Here is a 27,575-nt window from a genome sequence, read left to right as displayed (position 1 = left end):
AAGTGTGACATCATTGTTATTTTTTTTTTTATAGGAAAAAAAAACAAGACTTTTACTTTTTTTTCATTCATTCCAATAGCTAGAATAAATTAATATTTTGGCCAATGGTTATGAATGAACGCCCAAATGCATCAAGCACCTAAACGTGCTTGCAAAATGCGGTTTTAGGTGCGTTTTTTAGGCTGATTTTCTCCTGCCAGGTTGCCGGGTGAAAAGGCATACAGAAGAGCTGGGCAATCGCCCAGTATGCATGAGCCCTAACAGGATCAGACAAAGAATTACAGGATTGTGATACTGTTATGCACAATTGAGAGACAGCATGTGTCGGCATGAGAGACGGTATTTGGCAGAACAGCTACTGTCAGCTTTTATGTGACATTTTACTTCTAGTACCCATGGGTATCCTTAGACAATCTAAAGTCAATAAAAAGACACATCCAAATATTTTATAGGTAAACCTACATTTATAACTAAATCGTTTGATTCTTGTAGTAGCCCAATTGTGAATGGTTCTCTTTAAACCTGACCTCACAGCCTAATACACGGTTAAAAAATATACATGGAAACTGTTTTATCTGCCAAAGGATGTGTGATTCTGTGCAGCCTCTCTTATGTAGCACCTCTACAAGATTGTATAACCATATTCTCCAATGCTACAATACATGTTCAAAAAGGGTTTGTAAAAACAGTTCCAGCTTGCTGATCGGACAGGGAAACCGAATTAGACCCTGCCTCTCTTTTACTGTTAGCATGTTCACTGTCAGCACATGTGCAGGTAATAGAGCCTGATTGGCTCATAGCACCTGATGCCTCCCTCTTGCAGTCTGATTGCTACAGGGGATTACAGGAGCCTTATAGCAAGACAAATTCAGGTACCAATGCTAGTCACATTTAAAAACACATTTAAAGGATAAGTTCACCTTTTGTAACATGGTACACCCATATTCGGAGTGTAATAGTTAACATGTTACAGATTCACCAGCCCCCGATCAATCCCCCATTCAGACAGCTGGTGGGGGATCTTCTCTCCCCCCCCCCCCCCCCTGCAAGCTGTCACACTCTGCAACAAACGCAGCAGTGTTTTGTAAATAGAAAAACTACAAGGTCCGACAGCCTTTGCGGCTGTCGGCTTGTAGTTTTCAATGAACTACCACAGCGCTGTGGAGCACCGTGGTAGGTCATTCTCTCTTCCTGTCAGATTGTATCTGCTTGCCCGTACAGAATGTACATAATAGCAGATATACTGGCAGATCTGCTGGAGACCTGCATGGCACCAGTGATCTACTGATCGCTGACGCAATGCTTTACAGCATAGGTGTCACACACAAGGCCTGCAGTCCGAATCTGGCTCGTCAGGCCATTTCATGTGGCCCCCACACCCAGGGCTTTTTTCAGTTGGAACGTGGTGGAACTCCACCACCTCCGGCTCTTGCAGATGCCTGCCTACCCTGCATTGGTAGCCGACCAATGATCTCCCTTCAAGTGAGAGAGACGCAGAACCACCTACAATCCCGGGAGGTACTAGAGCCAGGCAGATGAGATGTGAAGAAGCTTTTTGGAGGGTGGGGTGGGGCACTCTGTACTCCGCACACTCCTGAGCTCTGCACACCGTGTACTTCTTATCTCTGCACTCTGTACATAGCGCACCCATAAATCCTGCACTCTATATTTCATACGCTCCACAACCCTGTACATAGTGCACCCCTGAACTCTGCAATCTGTATGTAGTGCACTTGTGAACTCTACACTCCGTTCACTGCATACTTCTAAGTAGATGCACAGTCTTACAGATACAACCGGCCCTTTGAGGAAAACCCTAATGCTGATGTGGCCCACAAAGAAATTGAGTTCGATACCGCTGCTTTACGGGCTCCAAAGGAAAAACAACAAAGAATAAATGCACATTTTTTTACCTGCAAAAAAAATACTGAGGGATAGAGGTCTGTCTGGATCAGTGATCCCTACTTTGGTGAAGGCGAGGAAGTCTTCTTCCAGCAAGATATACCATCATACGTGCAAAGCGTACATTTCTTGGTATGAGCCGATTGGTGCTTATCCTCGATCCTTTTCTGTGGCTCGGATCTTAACCTTTCTTTAACAGGACGTTTATCATAAATTGGCATTGAGTACCATCAAGGGCCAGGTGTCTGCCCTGACAATCTTCTTTCAGCGACCCCCTAGCCATGCACTAGTGCACTAGTTCATACCTTCATTCAGGGGGTTTGACATGTGGCTCCACCTGTACGGTCTCTTTTGTCATCATGGGATTTAAATTTAGTACTTTCGGTTCTCCAGAAACCTCCATTTGAGAATATTCGGGAGATTCCCTTACCTACGTTGTCCCAGAAGGTGACATTCTTGGTGGCTATTACCTCGGCCCGCAGGGTATCGGAATTGGCGGCATTATCTTGTCACAGTCCCTATTTAGTGGTCCATAGGGATAAAGTGGCTCTTCGTCCCTGTTCATCAATCCTGCCCAAAGTTGTCCCTGACTCCCATTTGAATGAGGACATTGTGTTGCCTTCCTTGTGTCCGAAGCCAGCTCATCCCAAGGAATTTTCTTTGCACACCTCAGATGTGGTTCATGCGATTCAGGTGTATCTTCTACTGCTACTATAGGCAGTCCCAGGAGGTATACTCCCCCCCCCCCCCCCCCCCTTATGCTATCGGTTTAGTTCTTTTTTTCGGTGGCTCCAGTCTTGACCTTGCTTCAACGGGGGGTTGAGCAGAAGTTGGCCTTGAGTACCATTAAGGGCCAGGTGTCGGCCTTGGCGGTCTTCTTTTAGCGACCCTTGGCCACGCACACTCTGGTTTGTACTTTTATTCAGGGGGTTCGACATTTGACTCCACCAGTGCGGTCCCCACTACCGCCCTGGAATCTAAACTTGGGGCTTTCAGCTCTACAGAAGCCTCCCTTTGAAAATATTCGGGAGATTCCCCTGCTTACGCTATCCCAGAAGGTGGCCTTCTTGGTGGCTATCACCTCTGCGCGCAGGGTGCTCGGAATTGGCGGCGTGGTCTTGTCGTTCCCCTAATTTGGTGGTTCACAAAGATAAGGTGGTTTTTCACCCCTGTCCGTCGTTCCTTCCAAAGGTTGTCTCTGATTTCCATCTGAATGAGGACATTGTGTTGCCCTCTGTGTCCCAGGCCAAAACATCCTAAGGAAATTGTGTTGCATTCCCTGGATGTAGTTCGGGCTATTCAGGTGTACCTGGCAGCTACAGAGTCCGTTAGGAAGTCAGACTCACTATTTGTGCTTATGGATGGGCCATTTCTAGATGAATCAGACGGTGACTTAGGCCTACTCGATTAAGGATCAGGTTCATCCTTTCCCTGTGAAGGCACACTCTACGCGGGTGCTCAGTGCTTCTTGGGCCTTCCGTCATCAGGCGCCAGTAACACATCCACTATAAAGTGGATGTGTTGGCATCTGCAGGTGCCTCTTTTGGCCTCAAGGTTTTGCAGGCTGCTGTTTAAGGGGCTTGTTCCCTCTTTAGGGGTGTACTGTTTTCAGGTGGGCTCCAGTTGTTTTGGTTGAGCTCCTGTTATCTGGTTGGCTATGGTTTAGCCTTGGGAGTTTTTTCTTGCTGTTCCCATCCCTCATGTTTGACACTGGTTTGGGAGGTTCCAATGGTCAAGATAAGGAGCTGTATTCATTAATGAATGAAAGCGAAAATGGGATTTTTGACTTATCGTAAAAGCCATTTCTCTGTTTATTGACGAACACCGCACCCACCTCTCTATGGAGTTGTAATACTTCTGACACTGCTTGTAACAAAACTGAGTATTTTTATAGCAGAGAGGGGGAGTATACCCCCTGGGACTGCCCATAGGCATAGTCAAGTTCTTTTTCTGCCTAGGGTCTTACTCCTGTAGGGGGCAGTATAACCCAGTGGTCAAGAAGATTAGGAGCTGTGTCCGTCAATAAACATCAGAGAAATGGATTTTACGGTAAGTCAAAAATCCCATTTTTTTTTCTCTAGCTACCCTCTGCAGCAGTATCTTCTTTTTTGTCATTATGGGCTATGACATGCGTCATTGAGAACTGCTGTGTCTTCTTTATCGCTTTTCTCAAGTATATATATATATATATATATATATATATATATATATATATATATATATATATATATATATATTACAGGTTTCATTACAGTTCACAGGCCACCTTTAGAAGATGAGGTCTTTCTCATAAGCAGGTCAGCAGTTAATCACTCATTTGGACACATTTGAAAAGGTTTGGCAGATGGCCCAACTCTTGAGGTCATCGCAGGCATGCTCTTAACTGTGACAGAACTTAGTGCCGTGTTAATGTCTCATATAACTAGTAAATATGGTGGCTATAAATCTAGCAATCACAAAAACTTTTGATCAACAACAGTCTTTATTGAAACCATTAAGATAGTAAAGTTTTTTTTTTTTATACAACAAACAGGTTATACTTACCTGCTCTGTGCAGTGGTTTTGCCTAGAGCAGCCCCAATTTTGCACAGAGCAGCCAGCCCTCCTAGCTCCTCCCTCCTGCCGAGTGCCCCCATAGCAAGCAGTTTGATATGGGGGCTCCCAGGCCACTGCTGTGTGTCCATTCGCACACTGAGCGTGGCTTGCCCCGCCCCTGCTCTCTCCATATTGACTCACTAGTTGTGATTGACAGTAGAGAGAGCCAATGGCTCCCGCTGCTGTCTCAGCCAATGAGGAGAGTCTCCAGAGAGCTGAAATCGCTGGATCGGGATGGGGTCAGGTACGTTATAGGGGGGCTGCTGAACACAGAAGGTTTTTTTACCTTTATGCATGAAGGTAAAAAAAAAAAACTTGATCCTGTACAAGTACTTTAAAACTTGGTGGTAGGTTGCTTTAATCCTTGTGATTATTTTTGTGCTCAAAAGCTGTTGAAATTTCCTAAACATTAGCTTGCCCAGTATCGGAGTTCAGCTGTCTATATTCTTGCACTACTCTGCAAGGTGGAATATAAAAAAAATAATGCATCCAATGTAAAAATAATGTATTTTCGTTTGTTTGTGTTGTTTTTTTTTTTTTTTGATACAGAAAATTTTTTTCTTTTTTTTTTTTTTAGGCAATTCGTGGTGCTGGCCATTATGTGTTTGCTGACCAGCCAGAAGATTTCAATCAAAAAGTAACCGAAATTTGTGATTCTGTGGACTAAACCTAGGAAGGTTTTGAAGAGTCCTTTCTGCATAAGTTTTTCAAAGGAATGAAAAGAGCTCACAGATGGCTCCCTTACTCTGTCAGTGCTTTTCCTTTCAAGACAGTTGCACACTTGAACCCGAATTGTGCCTTTTTTTTGTAGGAACGGATTTTAGACATAGTACTGTACAGCTTTTACAAGTTTGCAAAGTGTTTATATTTATATTGTTAAATTTCAAAAGAACTATATTTACTTTTGTCATATAAATAGGTATATATATATATTTACAGAGCCATATAGTATCATTTATAAGTTTTAAACTGGAATATAGGCCTTGCGCCAAACTACTCCGAGGATTTATTTTATCCGAATATTTTTTGTTTGTGTGACTGTGACTCCACGTATGTTGTGACAATGCTGAATTGTGTATGTACATTGCTGTATTTATTTTTGTATTGTTAAATCATCATTCTGTGTGTGCCAAGTACTGCATTCGAGTTGTATGCCTGGGAATCTGGAATATGTGGTGAGGTGTCTGAAATTCAGCAAAGTTTGCATGAAAACACTACCAGCATTTCATATAATAGGTAACAGGTATCAGAACCACAATCGCTGCAATAGGAATCTAAAATTGTGACATATTTAATCCTATTTTAATGTACTATTATAATATTATATTTTCTTTCTACAAACAAGAAAACTAAAGTCGGGTATACACGTACCGAAATTCTCCCGGTTCAGCAGGAACTGGAGGCATTTCGGTCCCTGGGTACAGCTGTCTGTACAACAGAAGCCGGACAGTCATGATGGAAGGCAAGCATGCAATCAGCGCTTGGCCAATGGCTGCAGCCCTGATCAGTGTATTTGAGGTGGGGGAGGGAGTCCTTGTCATCAGAATACAAAAACAAAGCGGGAGAGATCCCTGCATCAACAGGAGAGTGCCCCTGCTGTCAGAATACCAAACCAGAGTGGGAGAGATCCCTGCATCAACAGGAGGGTGCCCCTGCCGTCAGAATACCAAACCAGAGTGGGAGAGATCCCTGCATCAACAGGAGGGTGCCCCTGCTGTCAGAATACCAAACCAGAGTGGGAGAGATCCCTGCATCAACAGGAGGGTGCCCCTGCTGTCAGAATACCAAACCAGAGTGGGAGAGATCCCTGCATCAAAAACAGGTATCTGATTTTTTTTTTTTGGTTGAACAAGATTCAACGAGTATACCCAGCTTACGAGTGTCCCTACTATAAATAAATTTTTTGAGCAGCTTGGAGGCGTTCTTGCTTAATAAATAAATATAATATATATCTTACCTAGGATGGGCAAACACAGTCTCCAATTGTGGCTTTGCTGCTCCAGGTAAAAACTGCCTTGTTACAAATTAAAGGATAAGTTTGCTTAAAAAAAATAAATAAATAAATGCACATTTTTTTTTTTTTTGAAGGCAAAAAAAATGTGCATTTAATATTTTTTGTTGCAGGAGCCTGGAAAGCATTGCACCAGTGATTGGCAGATCGCTGATACCATGCAGGTCTCCTGCACACTATCAGTGTATTGGCTTAACCTTACATCCCGTACTGCTGCCACGGGGGGTGGGGAGTGGGGATCAGCTGCAGCATTGGGAACATGTTACATGTTCCTTAAGGTGAACTTATCCTTTAAGCTGTTCCACTAATGAACAGGCCAGACTAGTATGGCACAGGGGTTTTAATGGATTGGAAATGATCCCTGAATAATCCTCAGTTTTACCTTAGTTTGTGTTGAATGATCTCCTAATTACTACCAGTGAGGTAGTTTAGCGTGGCTCCAAAGAGATGGCGTGAAATCCATCCTGATTTACGCCTTTACTAGACATTTTTATTTTTTTTTCATATGAAGTTGTTTGTATGCAGTAAATAACGTGATTATCACATAAAGCGCCATATCCTGCGACATTTTCTTGTCGATAATTCGCAATGGTACTATGGTGTTGCTGGGAGTTGTGGGGTAATAAAAGTTAGAATACTTCCATGTTGACTACCCAGAGGTGTACAAAGCAATAATCCGGCAGAATAATGTTTTGTATAGGACTTAGGGGGTTGATAATAAAGGTGTCTGATTTGGAATTGTTTTCAGAACTTGTTGGAAAACCTATGATAGGGCCAGTCCTTCCTGTGAATGTGGATGGACCATGCATACTCCGCTTTTATATATAGGGAATAGCTAGGTGTCCCATGGAGTTATGTGGGGTACGCACTAAAAGTGTGTTTTTTTTTTTTTAACCTTCAGCCAAGCGGGCTGAACAGAAAAAAAGTACAGCTTGCTGTACTAACACAAGCAATGTTAGTGCTGCGATCTCCCCCCGCTGAACTATTGTGTTCTGACAAGGGGACTGCCCCTTTGCTGGTTTTTCAGCATGCCCATTTGACAAAAAACGTTTGTGAGACCTACTTCTGTCGGACAGGGAGCTTTACACCCGGGCTGCTGAATGTCGACCAGTCCCTGCTGAACGGACCTTTTTCAGCCCGTGTGCACCTAGCCCTAGGGGACCGTCCAATGTCTCTATGCTTTTTGTTTGAGACGTTCGCCTTGTTTAAAAAAATAAATAATTCAGATCACTGTGCTTCAAGTTCTGTACTAGGTTTTGTGTTAGCTTTGCATACAGTAGAAAGGCAATGATCTATTCATTCAAACACACATTTTTTGAAAGTATTTTAATGTTTTGGGCAGAATTGCATTTTAATTTAAAGGTGATTTCATTGTATTAAGTAAAGAAAACAGTGCATTGGTGGAAGTGCTGTTACCCAACTGGTAAAATTGAGTAATGTGTGTTCCTTAGCAAGCCGTTTTCTACGGGGGCACATGGTGCCCGCTCACTTCCGAGCTGTGTGTCTAGGTGGCCGCGCTCAATAGACATATAGAGTGGGGCTCAGCCCTGCCCCCACTTCCTCCTCCACTGCATTTGATTAACAGCAATTGGCTCCTGCTGCTGTTTGAGCCCCTGTGTGAAGAGGAAGAGACAGGAGAAGAGATGCAGCCGCGTGCACAGCACTGGATCTCTTCCCCTTCACACTGGAAAGGGGGAGGACCGAGAAATATAAAAAAAAATTTACCCTAATGTAAGGAATGCAATTTTAGCTTTAGTACCACTTTAACAGTCAGTTTTAAAGAAAACCACCCAAGAATTGGGCTTTCCCTACAGCCAGTAATTAGGTAGTGCAAGATTGTGTACCTGTTAAAAGCATCTCTGAGTCTGGGGGGGGGGGGGGGGGGAAACTATAATTTCTGTGACCAATAATGATTTTTCATGAGCTGCCTAGAAGAGGTTCATATTTTGGAGCAACTCCACTTCCCATGGAAGAATCCTCTTCCTGATTCTCCAACTTTTAAACTGGCAACTTCAGTTCCCCCTTAAGAGGAGGGGGGTCTGCAAGAAAAGAAGATCTGTAAGTTTGCATTTTTAAACTGGAACTCCAGTTATATGGCCAGTGCAAAGATCAAATACATAGCAGGCGTGCTCCTGAGCTGTGGCTCTCTGTGTTCATTCACACACGGAGCCACGGCTCAACCCTGCCTCCTCCGTCTCATGATTGGCTCACTGACTGTGATTGACAGCAGCGGGAGCCAATGCAAGGAATGCATGAAGGTAAAAAGAAACCTTGTGCCTTTACAACCACTTCCAAGAGTAACTCCAATTTTGTTTAGAAAAAAAAAACTCCTCTGGGTGATTAAAAAAAAAAAAACTGTAGCAAATTCCTTCCTTTTTGTTGCTCTTGACGTTTGCTCTGTTTGTTTCAGTATGTCCTGTGAATATGGAATCCGAATGGGAGGGAGGGTCTTGTTCATTATAATCACCTGGTGCGCTCTCAGGGTGCTAATGAAAAAAAAGCTGCAGGGTCTGCATCTCTTTAGAAGTATTTAACCCTTGGAGAGTATTGCACCAAGACTGAAATTCCTATTGCAGGGGTTCCTAAAATCTGACTTTTATCTTAGTGCAGACTTCTGGAAAAATTAGTGTGCGAATCTGACAAGCAGAAAATTACATTTCTGAGGACATTCTGTACACCAACTGTATACAGAATGCTCCCAAATTGCTATATTTCGTTGAATATTTACAGAAACTTGCACCATTGCAGATTAAAAAGGAAAAGTCATCTTTAATTAAAATTACGATATAACTTGTGTAGCAATTGTATTTTATATATATATATATATATATATATATATATATATATATATATATATATATATATATATATATATATATATATATATATATATTTTTTTTTTTTTTTTTCTATTTGCTGTATATTTTTCCTACGAAAGTGGAGTTGCCCTTAAAAATGTAATCACATATGAAGTTGCATAGCTGAACCCGAAAATAGATGTTTTGCTTGCATAACTATGCAGTGTACCAGAAGTGTGTAAATCACAGGAAAGTACAATAAGAATTTCAAACCCTTTTGTAGATAGAACCACACATACTGTATGTATTTCATTTGTGTAATAAGCCATTTGCCTAAAGTTCCACTTTAAATGGGTAAAATGAAGGCAAAGTTTGACTCTCGTTTGCACAATCTGCATTAAAAATCCTGCAAAAACCAATACCGTATTATTTTAATATTTCACATTTTTATCTGGTACCCCGGTGAATGGCATAATTGTTAAACATTTGTTTAAAGTTTCATTGTCAGCCATTTTTACCACTTAATGTATATATCGTTTTATACGTTTTTGGTTGTATGGAGTATAACGGATACAAATTTTTCAGGTATTTCATATTAGCTGCTATGGTAAAATAGAAGTCACTGGAGTTCTAATAAAACAAATTCATTTTATATTGTACTGTTCATTTCACCCAAAAGATAAATGTTGTACTCTTTGAGAAGTTATTACTTTGTAGCCAGGTGTTTCCATAGCGACCTGCCTCCAGATTTCGGAGAAGAACTTTTATTTCATAGTGGAAACGAAATTCACTGCTTGGAAGTTGAAGTGTAAAAAAATGCACTTTGCCGTTCAAAAATAAGAAATGTGACGACTAAATGCAGAAGCCATTTAGTCAGCCAAATATGCAATAGTGTGTATATTTTATTTAAATATAGAACTTATTAAGGATTTTTGTTATCTTTAGAACAAGGTTGCACAATACATTTTGGTTTTCTGTTATATTATAATTATGTAAATGTATATTTAGCTGTACTCTCTGTGAATGCTTAAATTTCATGCTGAATGACAACCATAGTATTGATTTCACAGAATATGGTGCAACATATTAAAAAACTATCTTAATGTTGCATTGTTGTTACTGAATGCAATAAAATGTTTAAATTTGAGCCTTTTATTCTTTTATTGTTCTGATTTGTATTTATTTTTGTGCATTAATTGAGCAGTTTATTGATCAATTCCGCTATCACAGCTGAATTCCCTGTATTAAATGGTATTGATCTCTAACAGATATGGTTGAAGGACCACCTAATTCTAGGTCCTGGGTCCACAATTTATGGATTAGGAACCTAATCCATAATGTCAAATCACTGTAGAGTGGAGTTTGACTATTTACTGTAGAGTGGAATACTCAAGATTATAAAATGAGTACCTAATTTTATAATCTGGGAGTACTCCACTCTACAGTAATTATTTTTTTAATGCATTTGTATCAATAAAATTGTTACATCTTTTATATGTAAGATCGCTTATGTTTACTTGAGTGCCAGATGTTCACTAACTTATTCTACTCCTTGTTTTTCTTGTGTTTGGTGGTGCACCTAGCACAAGAAAAACAAAGTGTAGAATAAGTTAGTGTACATCTAGTCCTACAAGTAAACATAAGCGAGCTTACATATAGAAAGATGTAACCATTTTATTGATAGAAATGCATTAAAAAAAAAAAAAAGAAAAAAATTAAGGACAAGCGGCCACTTAGCACATGTATACATTTGCACAGTTGTGAATAATCAAAAAACCTTGACCATCATAGAAAAGATGTCTAGGAACCCGACGCTTTTCAATATGGGGCTTTAAAGTTTTTCTTCAGGGGTGCCCATATGTTGGGTTCAAGGATATTCTGCAAAGTAAAAATTAGGGATCGACCGATTATGTGCAAAGCCGATATACACTTTCCCCGATATATCGGAATCGCCCCCTGAGGTTACAGATATTGCAGATATTTCGGGAAAGTGCATGTACTGGGGTGATGCCTGCAGCTAGAGGCATCACCCCGGTACCGGCGTCCATAGCCGACGGCCAGCTGTCTTGTAATGACAACCGATGCAGCTGAGAAGCTGCTCGGCTGTCATTACAAGGAGCAGGAGGGGACGTCCTCCCGCGGCCTTCCGCGGCTCGCCCGGGTCTCCCGTCCCACCGGAAGACCCGGGCAACCAGCCTGCACGGCCGCCCGAAGAGAAGACCCGATCAAAGCCGCATGCGGCTCTGATCGGGTCTCCATGTAAAAACCCGGAAGTGATGTTATTATGTTACTTGGCGGCGCCAAATTAAAAAATATGACAGCATTCAAAACAGCCAAACTTGGCATTTTTGAATGCATTTAAGTGCAGAGGAGGGGCTTGGTGTCTTTTAGACCCCCAGATCCCTCCACAAGAGTACCTGTGAAAATAAAATACTTTTTTTTTCTTTTATCTATGAAAATATCCGCCGATACCGATATGCGATGACCAAAATATCAGTATTGGCAATAAAAAAACGATATTGGTTGATCACGAGTAAAAATATCATTGCATAGAAGTTGCACAGTACACTAAAGATCATTTTAAGTTACAGATCATTTATAGCTACTACACTAGCTGTGCACTACCATTGAGCATATATAGCCACATAGGTTAAAATACAGAGTACATGCAGTGGGTATAGAAAAGAATCGCCCCCTTTAAATGAATCCCATTTTGTTGCTTTGAAGCCTGAAATGAAGACACGCAGTTTTTGTTTTATCCAGCTGTACTTAAGTGCAACTTATAGCATTTAAAAGAGAGATATAACACCAACATGTCAGAAAAAAATAAAAATTTCAAAAACAGAATCGCTGAGTTGGAAAAAGGCTCACCCCCTTATGTTAGTATTTTGCTGGACCACATTTTGCTTAACCACTTTCCGCAAACTGATGTACCTGTACATCGGCGTTCAGAAGTGGTTGTACCTGCAGGCATCAACCCGATACCATTTTGTGGGGGCGGCGGTCGGCTTTCAGGAGATAACAGCCAATGCGGTGTGGTCGTGTATTCCTTGCCTGCATGAATACATTTCTGACATGTCCAAATGTATAGCACCAATGTTAAAAAAAAAAAAAAAGCTGTATGAGTTCCTGGAAAGATACTGTGCCTAAGCTAAGAGGTGCAGTTTGAGAAATCAATGTCATCAGTCTGCTGCAAACAGGAGTATGGATAATTACCAGATTCATTAGGTAATAATATTAAGATAATTTTCCTTTTCTGACATCCTCATTTAAGCATATGACAGGTCAACTATGCCCCTCCTGACTAGAGCATAAAAGGGCTTCTAACTACTCTCGTTGGCGATCTGTAAATAGCCTGCGACAGGACACCCAAGGAGGGAACTGCTAACATGAGGATAAACAGGAAAGGAAAGTTATGGTATCTTGTAACCATTTTCCATATTTCTGGCTCACCTTATGTTCTTATACGATGAGGCGTAACTAGCAACACAAGGGAAGAAAAAAACAAAAAACACAAGTCCTGAGTGCTGCTCGGTACATTAACCACTTAAGGACCAAGCCTTTTTCTGACGCATGTTGCTTACGAGTTAAAATCTGTATTTTTTTGCTAGGAAATTACTCGGAACCCCCAAACATTACAGTATCTTGCAAAAGTGAGTACACCCCTCTCATTTTTGTAAATGTTTTAATTAGACCTTTTCATGTGACAACACTGAAGAAATGACACTTTGCTACAATGTAAAGTAGTAAGTGTAAAGCTTGTATAACAATATAACTTTGCTGTCCCCTCAAAATAACTCAACACACAGCCAATAATGTCTAAACCGCTGGCAACACAAGTGAGTACACCGCTAAGTGAAAATATCGAAATTGGGCTCAATTAGCCATTTTCCCTCCCCGTTGTCATGTTACTCGTTAGTGTTACAAGGGAGCAGGTGTGGTAAATTTGGTGTTCTCACTTTCTCATACTGGTGACTGGAAGTTCAACATGGCACCTCATGGCAAAGAACTCTCTGAGGATCTGAACAAAATAATTTTTGCTCTACATAAAGATGGCCTAGGCTATAAGAAGATTGCCAAGACCCTGAAACTGAGCTGCAGCACGGTGGCCAAGACCATACAGCGGTCTAACAGGACAGGTTCCACTCAGAACAGGCCTCGCCATGGTCAACCAAAGAAGTTAATTGCACATGCTCAGCTTCAAATCCAGAGGTCTTTGGGAAATAGACGTATGAGTGCTGCCAGCATTGCTGCAGAGGTAAAAGGGGTGGGGGAGGGCAGTCTGTCAGTACTCAAGACCATACGCTGCACACTGCATCAATTTGGTCTGCATGGCTGTCATCCCAGAAGGAAGCCTCTTCTAAAGATGATGCACAAGAAAGCCCGCAAACAGTTTGCTGAAGACAATTGACTAAGGAAATAGATTACTGGAACCATGTCCTGTGGTCTGATGAGATTATTTGGTTCAGATGGTGTCAAGCGTGTGTGGCGGCCACCAGGTGAGGAGAAGACAAAGTGTGTCCTGCCTACAGTCCAGCATGGTGGTGGGAGTGTCATGGTCTGGGGCTGCATGAGTGCTGCCGACACTGGCGAGCTACTGTTCATTGAGGGAACCATGAAAGCCAACATGTACTGTGACATATTGAAGCAGAGCATGATCCCCTCCCTTCGCAGACTGGGCCGCAGGGCAGTATTCCAACATAACAATCCGAAACACACCTCCAAGACTACCACTGCCTTGTTAAAGAAGCTGAGGGTAAGGGGATGGACTGGCCAAGCATGTCTCCAGACCTAAACCCTATTAAGCATCTTTGGGGCATCCTCAAACAGAAGGTGGAGGAGAGCAACTCTAACATCCACCAGCTCCGTGATGTCATCATGGAGGAGTGGAAGAGTACTCCAGTGGCAACCTGTGAAGCTCTGGTGAACTCCATGCCCAAGAGGGTTAAGGCAGTGCTGGAATATAATGGTGGCCCCACAAAATATTGACACTTTGGGTCTAATTTGGACATTTTCAGTTAGGGGTGTGCTCAATTTTGTTGCCGGCGGTTTAGACATTAATGGCTGTGTGTTGAGTTATTTTGAGGGGACAGCAAATTTACACTATTATACAAGTTGTACACTCTCTACATTGTAGCAAAGTGTCATTTCTACAGTGTTGTCACATGAAAAGATATAATAAAAAAATGTGAGGGGTGTACTCACTTTTGTGAGAAACTGTGTATGTATGTATGTATGTGTATATGTATATATTTATATTTATTTTTAGCAAAGACTCTGGAGAATAAAATGGCAGTCGTTGCAATATTTTTTGTCATGCGGTATTTGTGAAGCAATTTTTTTTTGTGAAAAAAATACACTTCACTGAATTTAAAAAAACGAACTAAACAGTAAAGTTAGCCCAATTTTTTTGTATTTTGTGAAAGATGATATCACGCAGAGTAAATGGATACATAACATGTTACGGTTTAAAGTTTCGCACACTAGTGCAATGGCGTCAAACTAGGGTACTTAAAAATCTCTATAGTCGATGCTTTAAAAAATTGGAACTGTTATTAGTTTGGAGTTACAGAGGAGGGCTTTTTCTAGAATTATTGTTCCCACAGTGATTTGAACACCGTTTTCATTTGCAGGCGCGACTTACATATGCGTTTTATTTCGCGCTGAGCTCACGAGGACAGGGGCGCTTAAAAATTTTTTTTTTCTATTTATTTTATTTTTTATTTTTAACACTGTTTTAAAAAAAAAAAATCTGATCACTTTTATTGCTGTCACAAGGAATGTAAACATTCCTTGTGACAGTAATAGGCAGTGACAGGTACTCTTTAGGGAGGGATCGGGAGTCTAAAGGCACTTTTCCACTGCAAGTACCGGCTCGGCTCTACTCGGCCCTGCTTATCCCGGTTTGCTTTTCCACTGCTGGTACCGCATGGTACGGTGTTGGAACTGTTCGGTACGGTACCGAATGGTTTGCTTTTCCACTAAAGTAGTACTAAAGTTAAGTGGGTGGGATTCTCTGACCAATCAGTGGCTAGTAGTGACTGCATGCAAAGGATTGTGGGATATGCTACAGGGTATTGTACCTCTTGGAACCACAATCGAGTAGGTACTGTTTTTGAGAGCCGTACTGTTTGGTTCCATGCAGTGGAAAAGCGCCGCCGTACTGAACTGTTCCTACACCATACCATGCGGTACCAGCTGTGGAAAAGCACAAAAGAGAGCCGAACCATTCGGTTCCATGCAGTGGAAAAGCGCCATAAAAGACCAGGCCCCTTCACTGCACTTCAAAGTATTCAAAATGCCAAAATCTGCATTTTTGAATATTATCACTTTTTTTAAATGGCCGCTGTTGGCAGCCGAGTAAACTGAGAGTGGCGTCGCTTCCGGTTTACATGATGGGAGACCCTATCGAAGCCGAATGGACTCCTACCAGCTGACGGACATACTGGAAGACCCGGGCAGAGCCACAGAAGGCAGCAGGGGGGGCGTCCCGTCCCGCTTGCTGGGATAACGACTGAGGGCCTGCTGAGCCGCATCGGTTGTTGTCTCCAGAAAGCCGTCCGCCGGCTCTAAAAAAAACGGTACCGGGGTGTAGCGTCTGATGAAAGTGTTCACTGAACTCCAACTGGCAGCCCTGTACACTGCATCAGCCGAAACTTTGGCATAGACCATTTATGATGCCACCACATCCCTCATTGAGTGAGCTCTTATTACTTCTGGTGGAGGAACTCCTGCAATCATATACAACCCCTGGCAAAAAGTATGGAATCTCCACTCTTGGAAAATGTTCATTCAATTGTTTTAATTGTGTAGAAAAAAAACTAATCACAGACATGCCTCGAAACTATTTTCATTTAACATTCCAACCTTCTGGCTTTAAGAAACTGTAGTCCATTGCAACTGTTTTTGCACATCATGCAGAGGACAAAAAAAAAAAAATGGAATCAAACAATTCTGGGGAAAATATGGAATCACCATGTACTTTTCAGTTCTAAAACAAACATCTGCATCAGATTACATCTGCTAATTAGTCTTCAGTTAAAAAAAGAGTGCTTTCACACCTTGGTGAGCTGTTGCACCAACTTGATTGACGTGAATCATGGCTTCAACATTAGGGATGTCAGTTAAAACAAAGGAGAGGATTATAAAACTTCTTACGAAGGTTACAAAAGATGTTGGTTGTTCCCAGTCAGCTGAATCTAAAATCTGGACCAAGTACAAATCAAATGGGAAGGCTGTTAAAAGGAAACCTATTGGTAGACCAATGAGGACATCAAAGCGTCAAGATTGACACTTTCAAGCAAAATGCCTTGAAAACAGAAGATACACAATAAAAGAAATGAGGAACAAATGGTCAGAAACTGGAGTCAATGTCTGTGACCGAACTGCAAGACATCGCCTAAAGGAAATGGGATTTACATACAGAAAAGCCAAACGAAAACCATCATTAACTACTAAACAGAAAAAAACAAGGTTACAATGGGCTAAAGAAAAGCAGTCATGAACTGTGGATGACTGGATGAAAGTGATATTCAGTGATGAATCACAAATCTGCATTGGGCAGGATGATGATGCTGGAAGTTTTGTTTGGTGCTATTCCAAAGAAATGTAAGAAGTCTAAAACATGCCAATTTCCACAATCCTTTATGATATGGGGCTACATGTCAGGTAAAGGTACAGGGGAGATGACAGTTATTAAATCTTCAATAAATGCACAAGTTTATATTGAGATTTTGGACACTTTTCTTATTCCATCAAAAAGGATGTTTGGTGATGACCTAATTCTTCAGGATGATAATGCATCTTGCCCTATGACAGTGATGGCGAACCTTGGCACCCCAGATGTTTTGGAACTAGATTTCCCATTATGCTCATGCACTCTGCAGTGTAGTTGAGCACCATGGGAAATGTAGTTTCATAACATCTGGGGTGCCAAGGTTCACCATCACTGCCATAGGGCAAAAGCTGTGAAAACTTTCCTTCAAGAAAGACATATAATGTCAATGGCATGGCCTGCAAATAGTCCGGACCTCAATCCAATTGAAAATCTATGGTGGACATTAAAGAAAATGGTCGATGACAAGGCTTCAACCTGCAAAGCTGATCTGGCAATTGCAATAAGAGAAAGTTGGAGCCGGATTGATGTAGAACACTTTGTCGATAGGTAAATCCATGTCTCAGAAAAGTCAAGCTGTTATAAAAGCCAGAGGTGGTGCAACAAAGTGTTAGTAGTGCACTGTAGTGTTTTTTTTTTCTTTCTTCATGATTCCAATATTTTCCTCAGAATTGAGTGATTCTATATTGTTTTTCCTCTGCTTTTTTTTTTCTTAAAGCCAGAAGGTTGGAATATTAATTGAAAATAGTTTGAGGCATGTCTGTGATTTTTTTTTTTTCTACCCAATGAAACAATTGAATAAACATTTTCCAAGAGTGGTGATTCTATAATTTTTCACCAATTTTTCACCCATGAAGAAACTATTGATGCTGCTCTACCTTTTTTTGGTGCTACGTGAGAATATTAACCGCTTGCGACCGCCCACTGCAGATATACTGCGGCAGGCTGGCTCGGCTGCGCGAATCGGCGTATGGGTACGTCGGTTCGCGGGAGTGCTCCTGGAGGCAAGCACACGCCGGCCCCCGCTAGGCAGTGGAAAAGCCGATCCACGGGCCAGGCGGCATCGATTGCTGCCAGCCACCCGCTGAGAGAGAACATCGGTCAGCTGTTGTGAACACAGCAGACCATTGTTCTCTCTAAAATGATCACAGAGCACCTGTGATCCCCCTATTTAGGATCACAGGTCTATGTGTTCATTGCACTTATCCCTCCCCCATACAGTTAGAAATCAATCCCCTGACATCCTGCCAGTGTCATTATTACAGTAACAGTGCATATTTTTAGCACTGATAACTGTAGTAATGTCACTGGCCCCCTCAAAAATGTCAGGGGTCCGATCTGTCCGCCGCAATGTTGCAGTCCCGCTAAAAATCGCAGATCCCCGCTATTACTAGTAAAAAAATAAATAAAAATTACAAATCTTTCCCCTAATTTGTAGACGCGATAACTTTTGCGCAAACCAATCTGCTTGTTGCATTTTTTTTTTTTACCAAAAATATGTAGCAGAATACAAAGGGATGAAAAAATGTGATTTCTAAATTTTTATTGGGGGGGGGGGGGGGATGTTATATAGCAGAATGTGAAAAAAAAAAATTTTTAGAATTGTTCTTTTTTTGTTTACAGCACAAAAAATTAAAATTGCACAGATGATCAAATACCACCAAAAGAAAGCTCTATTTGTGGGTAAAAAGGACATTTTTTTTATACAGCATGGCAGGACCGCGCAATTGTCCGGTAAAATAACACAGGGGGCAAATCCTTCTGGTCTAGAAGTCGCTAAAAAGTTTCTGTTCAGCGCTCCAATCTATAGCTAGGAGCGCTGATCGAGCGAGAATATACCAACAGGGCGGTTGAACCTAAGTCAATCTGTAGATCGACTTCTGTTCAGCCACAGTAGCCACATATGAATCAAAATCCAGGTGGTTCCTGCTGAACCAGCTGAATTTTGATCCATGTACAGCCAGCTTAAAGGATACGTTTACCTTTTTAAAAAAAAAAATGTAAATGCACATCTTTCTCTTTCGTTCATTGACGGACACAGCCCCTTGTCTTCTTGACCGTTGGGTTATGCTGCCCCCTACAGGAGTAGGACACTAGGCAGGAAAAAGCTTGACTACGCCTATGGGGCAGTCCCAGGGGGGTATACTCCCTCTCTCAGCTATAGGTATTCAGTTTTTTTCTGCCTAGTCAGGAGTAAGGACTTAGTTCCTTGCTGGGATCTCTGGTCCTGGCAATTTTTTTCCTTTTTAAATTGAATTTTTTGTTTCTCTTCTCTTTGTTATTTTGTTCCTGTGAGAATCTACTATCAACTGCCAGACTGGGCGGCGAACTGGATAGTCTAGATCCAGAGGGTCCCCCCAGTCTGGCCAGTGAGCGTGCGCAAGTCTCAGCTCCGCGCTAGGTCGGCTGCGACATAGCCGCACTGGACGGGGGCTGGCCTGCGAGTTAAACATCTCAAGAGGGCGCATATGACCTGGCCCCTGCCTGAGTTTCAGCGTTCCTCCTGGCTAACAGTCTCCCCATTCCGATGCAGCGGTGGTCTGTCAGGAGTGGTGTCCACCCTGTTCCTGGTATGGTAAGTAGCTGTTCCCCTCTATTCCTGGAGGTTTTTGGAGTGGGCTTCTCCCTGGGACAATCCAACCCCCGGGTCCCCTCCTTTCCCATGCAGCATCCCCTCCTTCTCAGTGGTCCTCTGCGGGCTTGTTACCCTCCATCTGCCCACACCCCCCTCAACTCCTATGAGGTGGCCATACCTTTTAGGTTGGTCTGGGGTGTCGAGCTGGCGATGGGGGGGGGGGTGCCGCCAGTGACCAGATGATCGACCTTTGGGAGGGGGCTGTACCTGGTAAAGGTTCCTGCCAGGGCCCCCTTCCTGCTGGAATTGTGTTCGGTGCTCCTGGCCCCCCCCCCCAGGCCCCATGGAGCCATGTAGTGCCTCACGGGGCCGCCATTTTCTTGGGGCCTTTTGTGCTGTGTATCAGCAGCCATATTTGTGTAGCCTCGGCGGCCATTTTATTGTGGTTTTCTCATTGAAAATAGCGTGGGCATGTTTTTGAAGCTATATGGGCTGTGATTTCGGCAGTGGGAGCCCCTCCCCATCCCCTAGTGCTGACTCCTGGATCTTTCTCTTCTTAATCGCTGCATGGTGTGCAGTTTGCCTAGTGCTGTAAGTGCCTGATCAGTGGTGGTGAGTCTTTTTGTGGGGTTTTCTCTCCCTCTCTCTGCTATAGCAGTGGTAGGTTTGAGTAGGTGCTTTTTTTTTAGCTCGAAATGCGTTACCTTTTTTTTGTTCCTGTCATACCTGTGATATGATTTTAATGCTTCAAAAAAATTACCAAGGAGTGAAGGAATATTCCGGATTTTTGCATGTCTCTGAATCTCACAGGCGAGCTGTACAGCACCCTGGGTTCCTGTTCACAACGTGTGAGAGGCGGTCACTCACCTAGAGCGAAATTTCTTTAGCTTTACTGACCTGGGCTAAACTTTTAAGCCGGGATCTGGAGGGGGAATAGCTTCCCACTGCCTTTGCGAAGCTGGAAGATAAATTGGTCTAGTGGCTAATGGCTTTGGATGCGGCTCCCTTGATTTCCAGACTGTCTGTCTCAGCGGTGGTGAGAATGCTGGTCTCATCTGGCTGAAATGCTGGTCTGCGCACCAGACTTCTAAGAAGGCCTTATCTGATCTCCCATTTGTGGGGGCAGCCTGTTTGGAGCTTTCTTGGACGACATCATTAAGGGTCTCACAGGGGGGAAGAGTACTCTTCTTCCGCAGGCTTCCAAGGGCAAGAAGCGTCATCATAGACGGGGGCCATTCTTCTCAGCTCATAAGAGGCCTTTTCCTCCCTCAGGGTCTCAGGACAAGGGATCGAAGTCCTTCAGAGCCTCCACCGGAACGGAAGTTCCAGAAGGACCTGGTCTGGCAAGTCACGAGCGGGCTCTTCAAGACCTGCAGACAAGGCTTCCTCTGCATGAAAGGGCACCCTCACCCGTATGGGAGGGGGGGGGGGGTTGTCTTCCCTGGTTTCCGGATCCGTGGACCTTCCTGATAAAAGACAAATGGGTCCACTCGGTCAGGCTACAAGTTTGAGTTCCGGTCTTATCCCCCGGAAAGGTTCTCCCCTCCCAACCTGCGCTTGTCCCCAGATTGCTTATGGGGTCTCTTTGGGGCGGTGCAAGACTTGTTACTTCAAGGGGTGATTGTCCAGGTTCCAACTTTGGAATGTTTTCAGGGGTTTTACTCAAACCTGTTTACAGTTCCCAGGAAGGAAGGCAGGGTGCGTCCAATTCTGGACCTCAAGGCGCTAAACTGCCTTGTGCAGGTACAGAAGTTCAGAATGGTGTCCATTTGCACAGTAGCGGCATCCCTACATCAGGGGGATTTTTTCACTTCTAACGACATCAAGGACGCTTACCTTCATATACCAATATGCACCGGTCACTGGCGCTTCCTCCGCTTTGCCGTGGGCGAGCAGCATTATCAGTTGGTGTCATTACCCTTTGGTCTTGCCTCCGCTCCTCTGGTCTTCACAAAAGTGTTAGCCCCGGTACTAGCATTGTTGTGTCAGCAGGGGATCGCGGTACTGGGGTACTTGGACGATCTTTTTCTGCGAGCAGAGTCTCCAACTGCTCTGAGCTTGCATGCAGTTGTGGTGCCTGATGATGTCCACCTTCAAGGCAGTTCCGTTTGCACAGTTCCACACGAGATCTCTGCAAAGAGAGATCCTGTTGAAATGGGACAAGAATCCTCAGTCTCTAGACAATCTTATCCTGTTGAGCCAGGGTACGAGAGGGTTCCTGATCTGGTGGCTTCGTTCTCTGGCACTTCGACAGAGAAAATCTTTTCTCCCCCTGTACTGGACGGTTGTCACAACAGAAGCCAGCTTGTACGGGTGGGGAGCTGTCCTCGGCATAGATTGTGCTCAGGGGGTCTGGAATCTTCCAGAGTCCAGACTGCTGATCAATGTATTGGAACTCTGAGCAATCAGACTTTGTCTGGATCATTGGACAGTTCGCCTTCAGGGCTGTCCGGTACACATTCAATCAGACAATGGCACGGCCCTAGCCTATGTCAATCACCAAGGAGGTGCAAGAAGTGCCCTGGTGGCTCAGGAGGTAGCTAGTATTCTAAGGTGGGCAGAACGATTAATTCCAGCCCTCTCTGCTGTACACATTCCAGGGGTGGAAAATTGGCAATCGGATTATCTCAGTCGACAGGCGTTGGAACAGGGGGAATGGTCGCTTCATCCGGAGGTGTTTCATCAGTTGTGGCTCCGGTGGGGTACTCCCGAGGTGGACCTGTTGGCCTCTTGTGTCAACTGGAAGGTACAGAGGTTTGCGGCATCCTCTAGCCGACACCTTAGTGGCTCCTTGGAGCCAGTATCGTCTGATTTACGCCTTCCCCCCTCAAAATTCTGCCAAGACTCCTGCACAGGATTGAGGCAGAAGGGATTCCTGTCATTCTAGTGTCTCCAGAATGGCCTCGCCGGTCTTGGTACCAGTGGCGGCTGGTGCTCAAATTTTTTTTGGGGGGGGGCGCAAAAAGAAAAATGTAATAGGTATTGCTTCGCGGGCAAAAAACGCGGTAAAAAAGGTCACACAAGTGTGAAAGGGGCCTTCAGTAATCAAGGAACAGTGCCTTCAAAAAGTATTCATAGTCCCCTCTTGAAATAATCCACATTTTGTCATGTTATTTCAACCAAAAACATAAATGTATTTTATGTGATAGACCAGGACACAAAAATTGTGAAGTGGAAGGAAAATGGAAGAAAAATGACAAATGGATTGCTTTCAACATTTTATTAACAAAATTCACAAACATGAAACAAGAAAACCAAACTGCAAAAAGTGACAAAAAGTATACTCCTCTCAGTATATTTGGTTGTTCTGGTGACACCGGTGTCATGGGTAATAACATTGAGGAAGTAGCTTGCCATGATTTGAATATGTCCCTTGTCACCGGCCGGCTGCCAGCTCCGGACTGCTTTATCAGAGGCCCAGGGAAGCAATCTAGTACAGCAGACTTAGTCCAGAATCACAGGGCACAATCCGGGCACAGTGAGTAGCAGACCAAAATCACAGCCCAGGGTCAAAGGGTAACAACCCGGGTACAGTAAGTAGCAGGCCACAATCCAGTACAGCAAAGTCCAGCGGCACAGGGCAGCAATTCAGGGACTCCCCAGCCAACAGTGGTCTCAGCAGAGTGGCAGGGAGAAGGAGGCCCAGAGGGCAGAGGTCCTTCACAAATCCATTGTGTGTCCTTGAAGGGCTATGTGTCCTGGCCTTGGCTTCAGGGTCACACAAACAGTAGTTGAAGGAAGAACAGTACAGTACAGTCCCAGTGTCTAGAATGCCACTCAGAACAACAAGTCTCAGCAGTGAAGCTCCGTGTATTTTTTAGTCTCCTTATAAAGGAGACCTGCCGCCATAAGCCTCTCTGTCCATCACTAAAGTAAGCTCTCTACAGTCTGACCCCCATTCATTGTTATTTCTCCCTGGTAATTTGAATTTAGCCACACACCTTCCAGTGCCAAGGTGTCTGGCTCGATCTTCAAGCTGGATACAATAATTCATGCACTTCTGAGTGCATGAATGCATTGAGGGCAGCCTCAACTCCTACCCCTGTGGGGACACAGGAACTCACAAACCATATTATGCAGATAAGCTGACTTTGTTACAAGCTGCATCTAGACTAGAGACTGTCCAATTATCACTGATTAGATTGTTACAGACAGGAAATAAAGAGAAGCGGTCATGTCTGTTCTTGTACCCCGGTCTGCGTCTGAGTATTGTGCAGCGGCTTCAATCACTTCACTTACCTGCTCTCCTGGGCAGTGGGCTGGCTGACTCGACTCCTGTGACTCCAGACTGTGAGATGTCCACGCGCTGCTCCTCTCTTCGCTCTGACGGCGGCGGGAACCGGGAAGGTGACGGACGGTGAGTGACTGACGCACGCACCGCCCCCACAACAACGTCAGCCGGGATGTCCTGAATGATTGGTCCAGGCTGGAGTCTGGACCAATCACAGCCAGGACAGGACTACAGAGGGGAGTGTCGGGGCGTATTGCTCTGCGCCCCAATGACACCCAGAAGGCCGCCAATCGGCACCTCTGCTGTCAGCACGTGGGATGAAAAACCCCCCCATAGCCAGCAATAGCCATTCTTTAGATGCTGATTGGGGGGGGCGGTGACCCTGCGCCCCCTATCGACCGGCCGCCACTGCTTGGTACGCCGATCTTGTACTCCTGGTCGCCGATGCTCCCTGGAGACTTCCTCTCAGGGAAGATCTGCTGTTCCAAGGGCCAATCTTCCATCCTGCTTTACAGTCACTGGCTTTAATGGCTTGGCTGTTGAAAGCCAGGTGCTGAAGGATAGAGGTTTGTCTGAATCTGTGATTCCTACGCTGTTAAAGGCTAGAAAATCTACCTCTAGGAAGATTTACCAAAGGCTTCCACTGTCTGCCAGCTCCGCCGCCAGACAGTTCTTCCAAACTAAGGGGCGGGGCCACCCTGTGGTGACCCCATCTCTTTGTGATGTCATTGACCCAGCATGCCCCTGGCCAACGATGTCACAAGGGGGCAGGATCACTGGGTTTCACTCCTGTTTTATGTGGTATTTACCGAGCGTTTTGGCTTTGTGTGGTTAATACTGCATAAAGCAGTAGTGAGTTCACATTTTCAGGATCGCATGCAGTATTTGGGAAAACACCTAAATATCACATGCGATCTGGTTCTGTGAATGGAGCCCATTACCTAAATACAAGAGGAAATGAGAATTCTTTCTTGAAACCTGGTGTGCTTTGTATATTTCTTCCAAATCTAAGCAGCAATCCAGTGTGAAACTTTCTCTGTAATAAAGACCGGTCACTGCTCTTGCATCTGCCCCCTCCTCTAGTTTTCTGCATGTAGCCTGTAGTGGGCAGACCTCCTGAACCCCTCCCACCGTTCCCTGCTCAGGCAATGTACAGCACTGTGATAATGCCACTGCTACTTTTACAAGGTAATATCTGGGTTTCCAAAGGTATTCAGTACAGTACACAGTGTGGATTTATACACTGCTCAAAAAAATAAAGGAACAGTTTGAAAACACATCAGACCTCAATGGGGAAAAATATCATGCTGGATAGCTATACTGATATGGACTGGGTAATGTGTAAGGAGCAAAAGGATGCCACATTGTTTAATGGAAATTAAAATATAAACTTCCAGAAGGCTAAGTTCAAAGACACCCGAAAATCAAAGTAAAAAAATGATGCAGCAGGCTAGTCCATTTGGCTGAAATCTCATTGCAGCAACTCAAAATGGTACTCAGTAGTTTGTATGGCCTTCACAAACTTATATGCATGCCTGACAACATCCAAATAAAGGGACAGACCAGGGTATCACTAAGTACCTGAACAGACTGAGGTGCAACCTGGTGGTGTCAGATGGACTGAAACATAATGTCCCAGAGGTGTTCTATACGATTTAGGTCAAGCGAGCGTGGGGGCCATTCAATGGTATCCATTCCTTCATCCTCCAGGAAATGGCTGCATACTCTCACCACATGAGGCCGGGCATTGTCATACATCAGGAGGAACCCAGGACCCACTGCACCGGCAAAGGGCCTTATAACGGGTCCAAAGATTTCATCCCTATACCTAATGGCAGTCAGGGTGCCATTGTCTAGCCTGTAGAGGTCTGTGCGTCCCTCCATATATCTGCCCCCCCCCCCCCCCCACACCATCACTGACCCACCACCAAACCGGTCATGATGAATGATGTTACAGGCAGCCTAACGTTCTCCGTGGCTTCTCCAGACCCTTTCACATCTGTCACATGTACTCAGGGTGAGCCTGCTGTCATCTGTGAAAAGCACAGGGTGCCAGTGGCAGGCCTTCCAATTCTGGTGTTCAATGGCAAATGTCAATCCAGCTCCACAGTGCCTTATGGTGAGCACAGGGTCCACTAGAGGATGTTGGGCCCTCAGGCCACCCTCATGAAGTCTGTTTCTGATTGTTTGGTCAGAGACATTCACACCAGTATCCTGCTGGAGGTCATTTTGTAGGGCTCTGGCAGTGCTCATCCTGTTCCTCCTTGCACAAAGGAGCAGATACCGGTCTTGGTGATGGGTTAAGGACCTTCTATGGCCCTGTCCAGCTCTCCTAGAGTACCTGCCCATCTCCTGGAATCTCCTCCATGCTCTTGAGACTGTGCTGGGAGACACAGCAAACCTTCTGGCAATGGTACATATTGATGTTCCATCCTGGAGGAGTTGGACTGCCTGTTGAACCTCTATAGGCTCCAGGTATTGCTTCAGACTACCAGTAGTGACACTGACCCTAGCCAAATGCAAAACTAGTGAAAAACAGAAAAGCTGAGTAGGGATAAAAAAAAATGCAGTGGCCTCCACCTATAAAACCATTATTGGAGGTTGTCTCATTGTTGCCCATCTAGTGCACCTGTCGTTCATTTCATTAACACCAAAGCAGCTGAGACTGATTAACAACCCCCTCTGCTACTTAACTGACCAGATAAATAACCCAGGAGTTTATTGGCTTGATGCTATACTCTGATTAACCCCATCCTGCCCGCGCTATAGATGAAAGATGGCTACAGCATGGGCCTAAATTGCCGGGAGGGCGTCCATTTACGTCCTCCCATGCATGAGCTGCCTGTGTGCTCTGTGATCAGCTGATCACATATCGGTCCTGGCCCCTTACCACAGGATCAGCTGTCAGCCAATGACAGCTGATCACGTGATGTAAACAGAGTCGGTAACCATCTTTTTTTTCCTCACGCTGACAGCCGGCTGCTGTCAGAGGGACATCGGTCCTGAAAAGGAAGAGCCACTGCTGCCGCATGTGTGCCTACCATTGCCCACCAGTGCAGGTCAGTGCCACCTATCAGTGCCCACCAGTGCCACTTAGTGCCAATCAGTACCCCATCATCAGTGCTGCCTATCAGTGACACCTACCAGTGCCTATCAGTGTCCATGAGTGCCACCTATCAGTGCCACCTACCAGTGCCACCTATTAGTGCCCTTCAGTGCCACCTACCAGTACCCTTCAGTGCCTATCGGTGCCACCCATCAGTGTCACCTATCTATGCCACCTTATCAGTGCCCATCAGTGCAGCCTATCAGTGCCCATTAATGCCGCCTCATCAGCACACATCAATGAAGGTGAAAAATTACCTGTTTGCAAAATTTTATAACAAACTGTAAAAACTTTTTTTCTCCACAATTTTTGCAGTCTTTTTTTGTTTGTTCAGCAAAAAATAAAAACTCCAGTGGTAAATAAATACCACCAAAAGAAAGCTCTATTTGTTTGAAAAAAATTATAAAAATTCCATTTGGGTACAGCGTCGCATGACCGCACAATTGTCATTTAAATTGCGACAGTGCTGAAAGCTGAAAATTGGCCTGGGCAGGAAGGGGGTTTAAGTGCCCAGTAGGCAAATGGTTAAAAAGTGTTCCTTAAATTTTTTTGAGCAGTGTATAATATATTTAAATAAAATCTGTTGTGCCCGGTTTAGCTTGTGGATAGCTATAGTGAGATTTTCAGGTCAAAAGCTGTGCAGCTAAAGAGAACTAGAATATTTGTGGAAAAATGCAGTGTAGTCAGATGAAAAGTCCTTGGCCTTTAATCTAACTTTCTTTTTTCTCCCTTATCATTGTCA

At 44.0% G+C, this 27,575-nt stretch overlaps 1 protein-coding gene across 2 annotated transcripts in view; it reads left to right on the top strand.

Annotated features, from left to right (window-relative positions):
• The window catches only part of ABHD5 (abhydrolase domain containing 5, lysophosphatidic acid acyltransferase), an 80,874-nt gene extending 75,701 nt beyond the window's left edge, over window positions 1-5,173 (top strand). For both annotated transcript variants that reach the window (XM_082259712.1, XM_082259711.1), the window contains exon 7: window positions 5,075-5,173. In XM_082259712.1, coding sequence (XP_082115838.1) covers window positions 5,075-5,164 — 90 coding nt within the window. In that variant the 3' untranslated portion in view covers window positions 5,165-5,173. The remainder of the gene's footprint in view (window positions 1-5,074) is intronic.
• Window positions 5,174-27,575: the final 22,402 nt, after the last annotated feature.

Source organism: Pelophylax lessonae (genome assembly GCF_965119305.1).
Source record: "Pelophylax lessonae genome assembly, chromosome: 5".
In the NCBI taxonomy this organism is placed as follows: Eukaryota; Metazoa; Chordata; class Amphibia; order Anura; family Ranidae; genus Pelophylax; species Pelophylax lessonae.
This window is presented reverse-complemented; position numbering and strand designations above follow the sequence as displayed.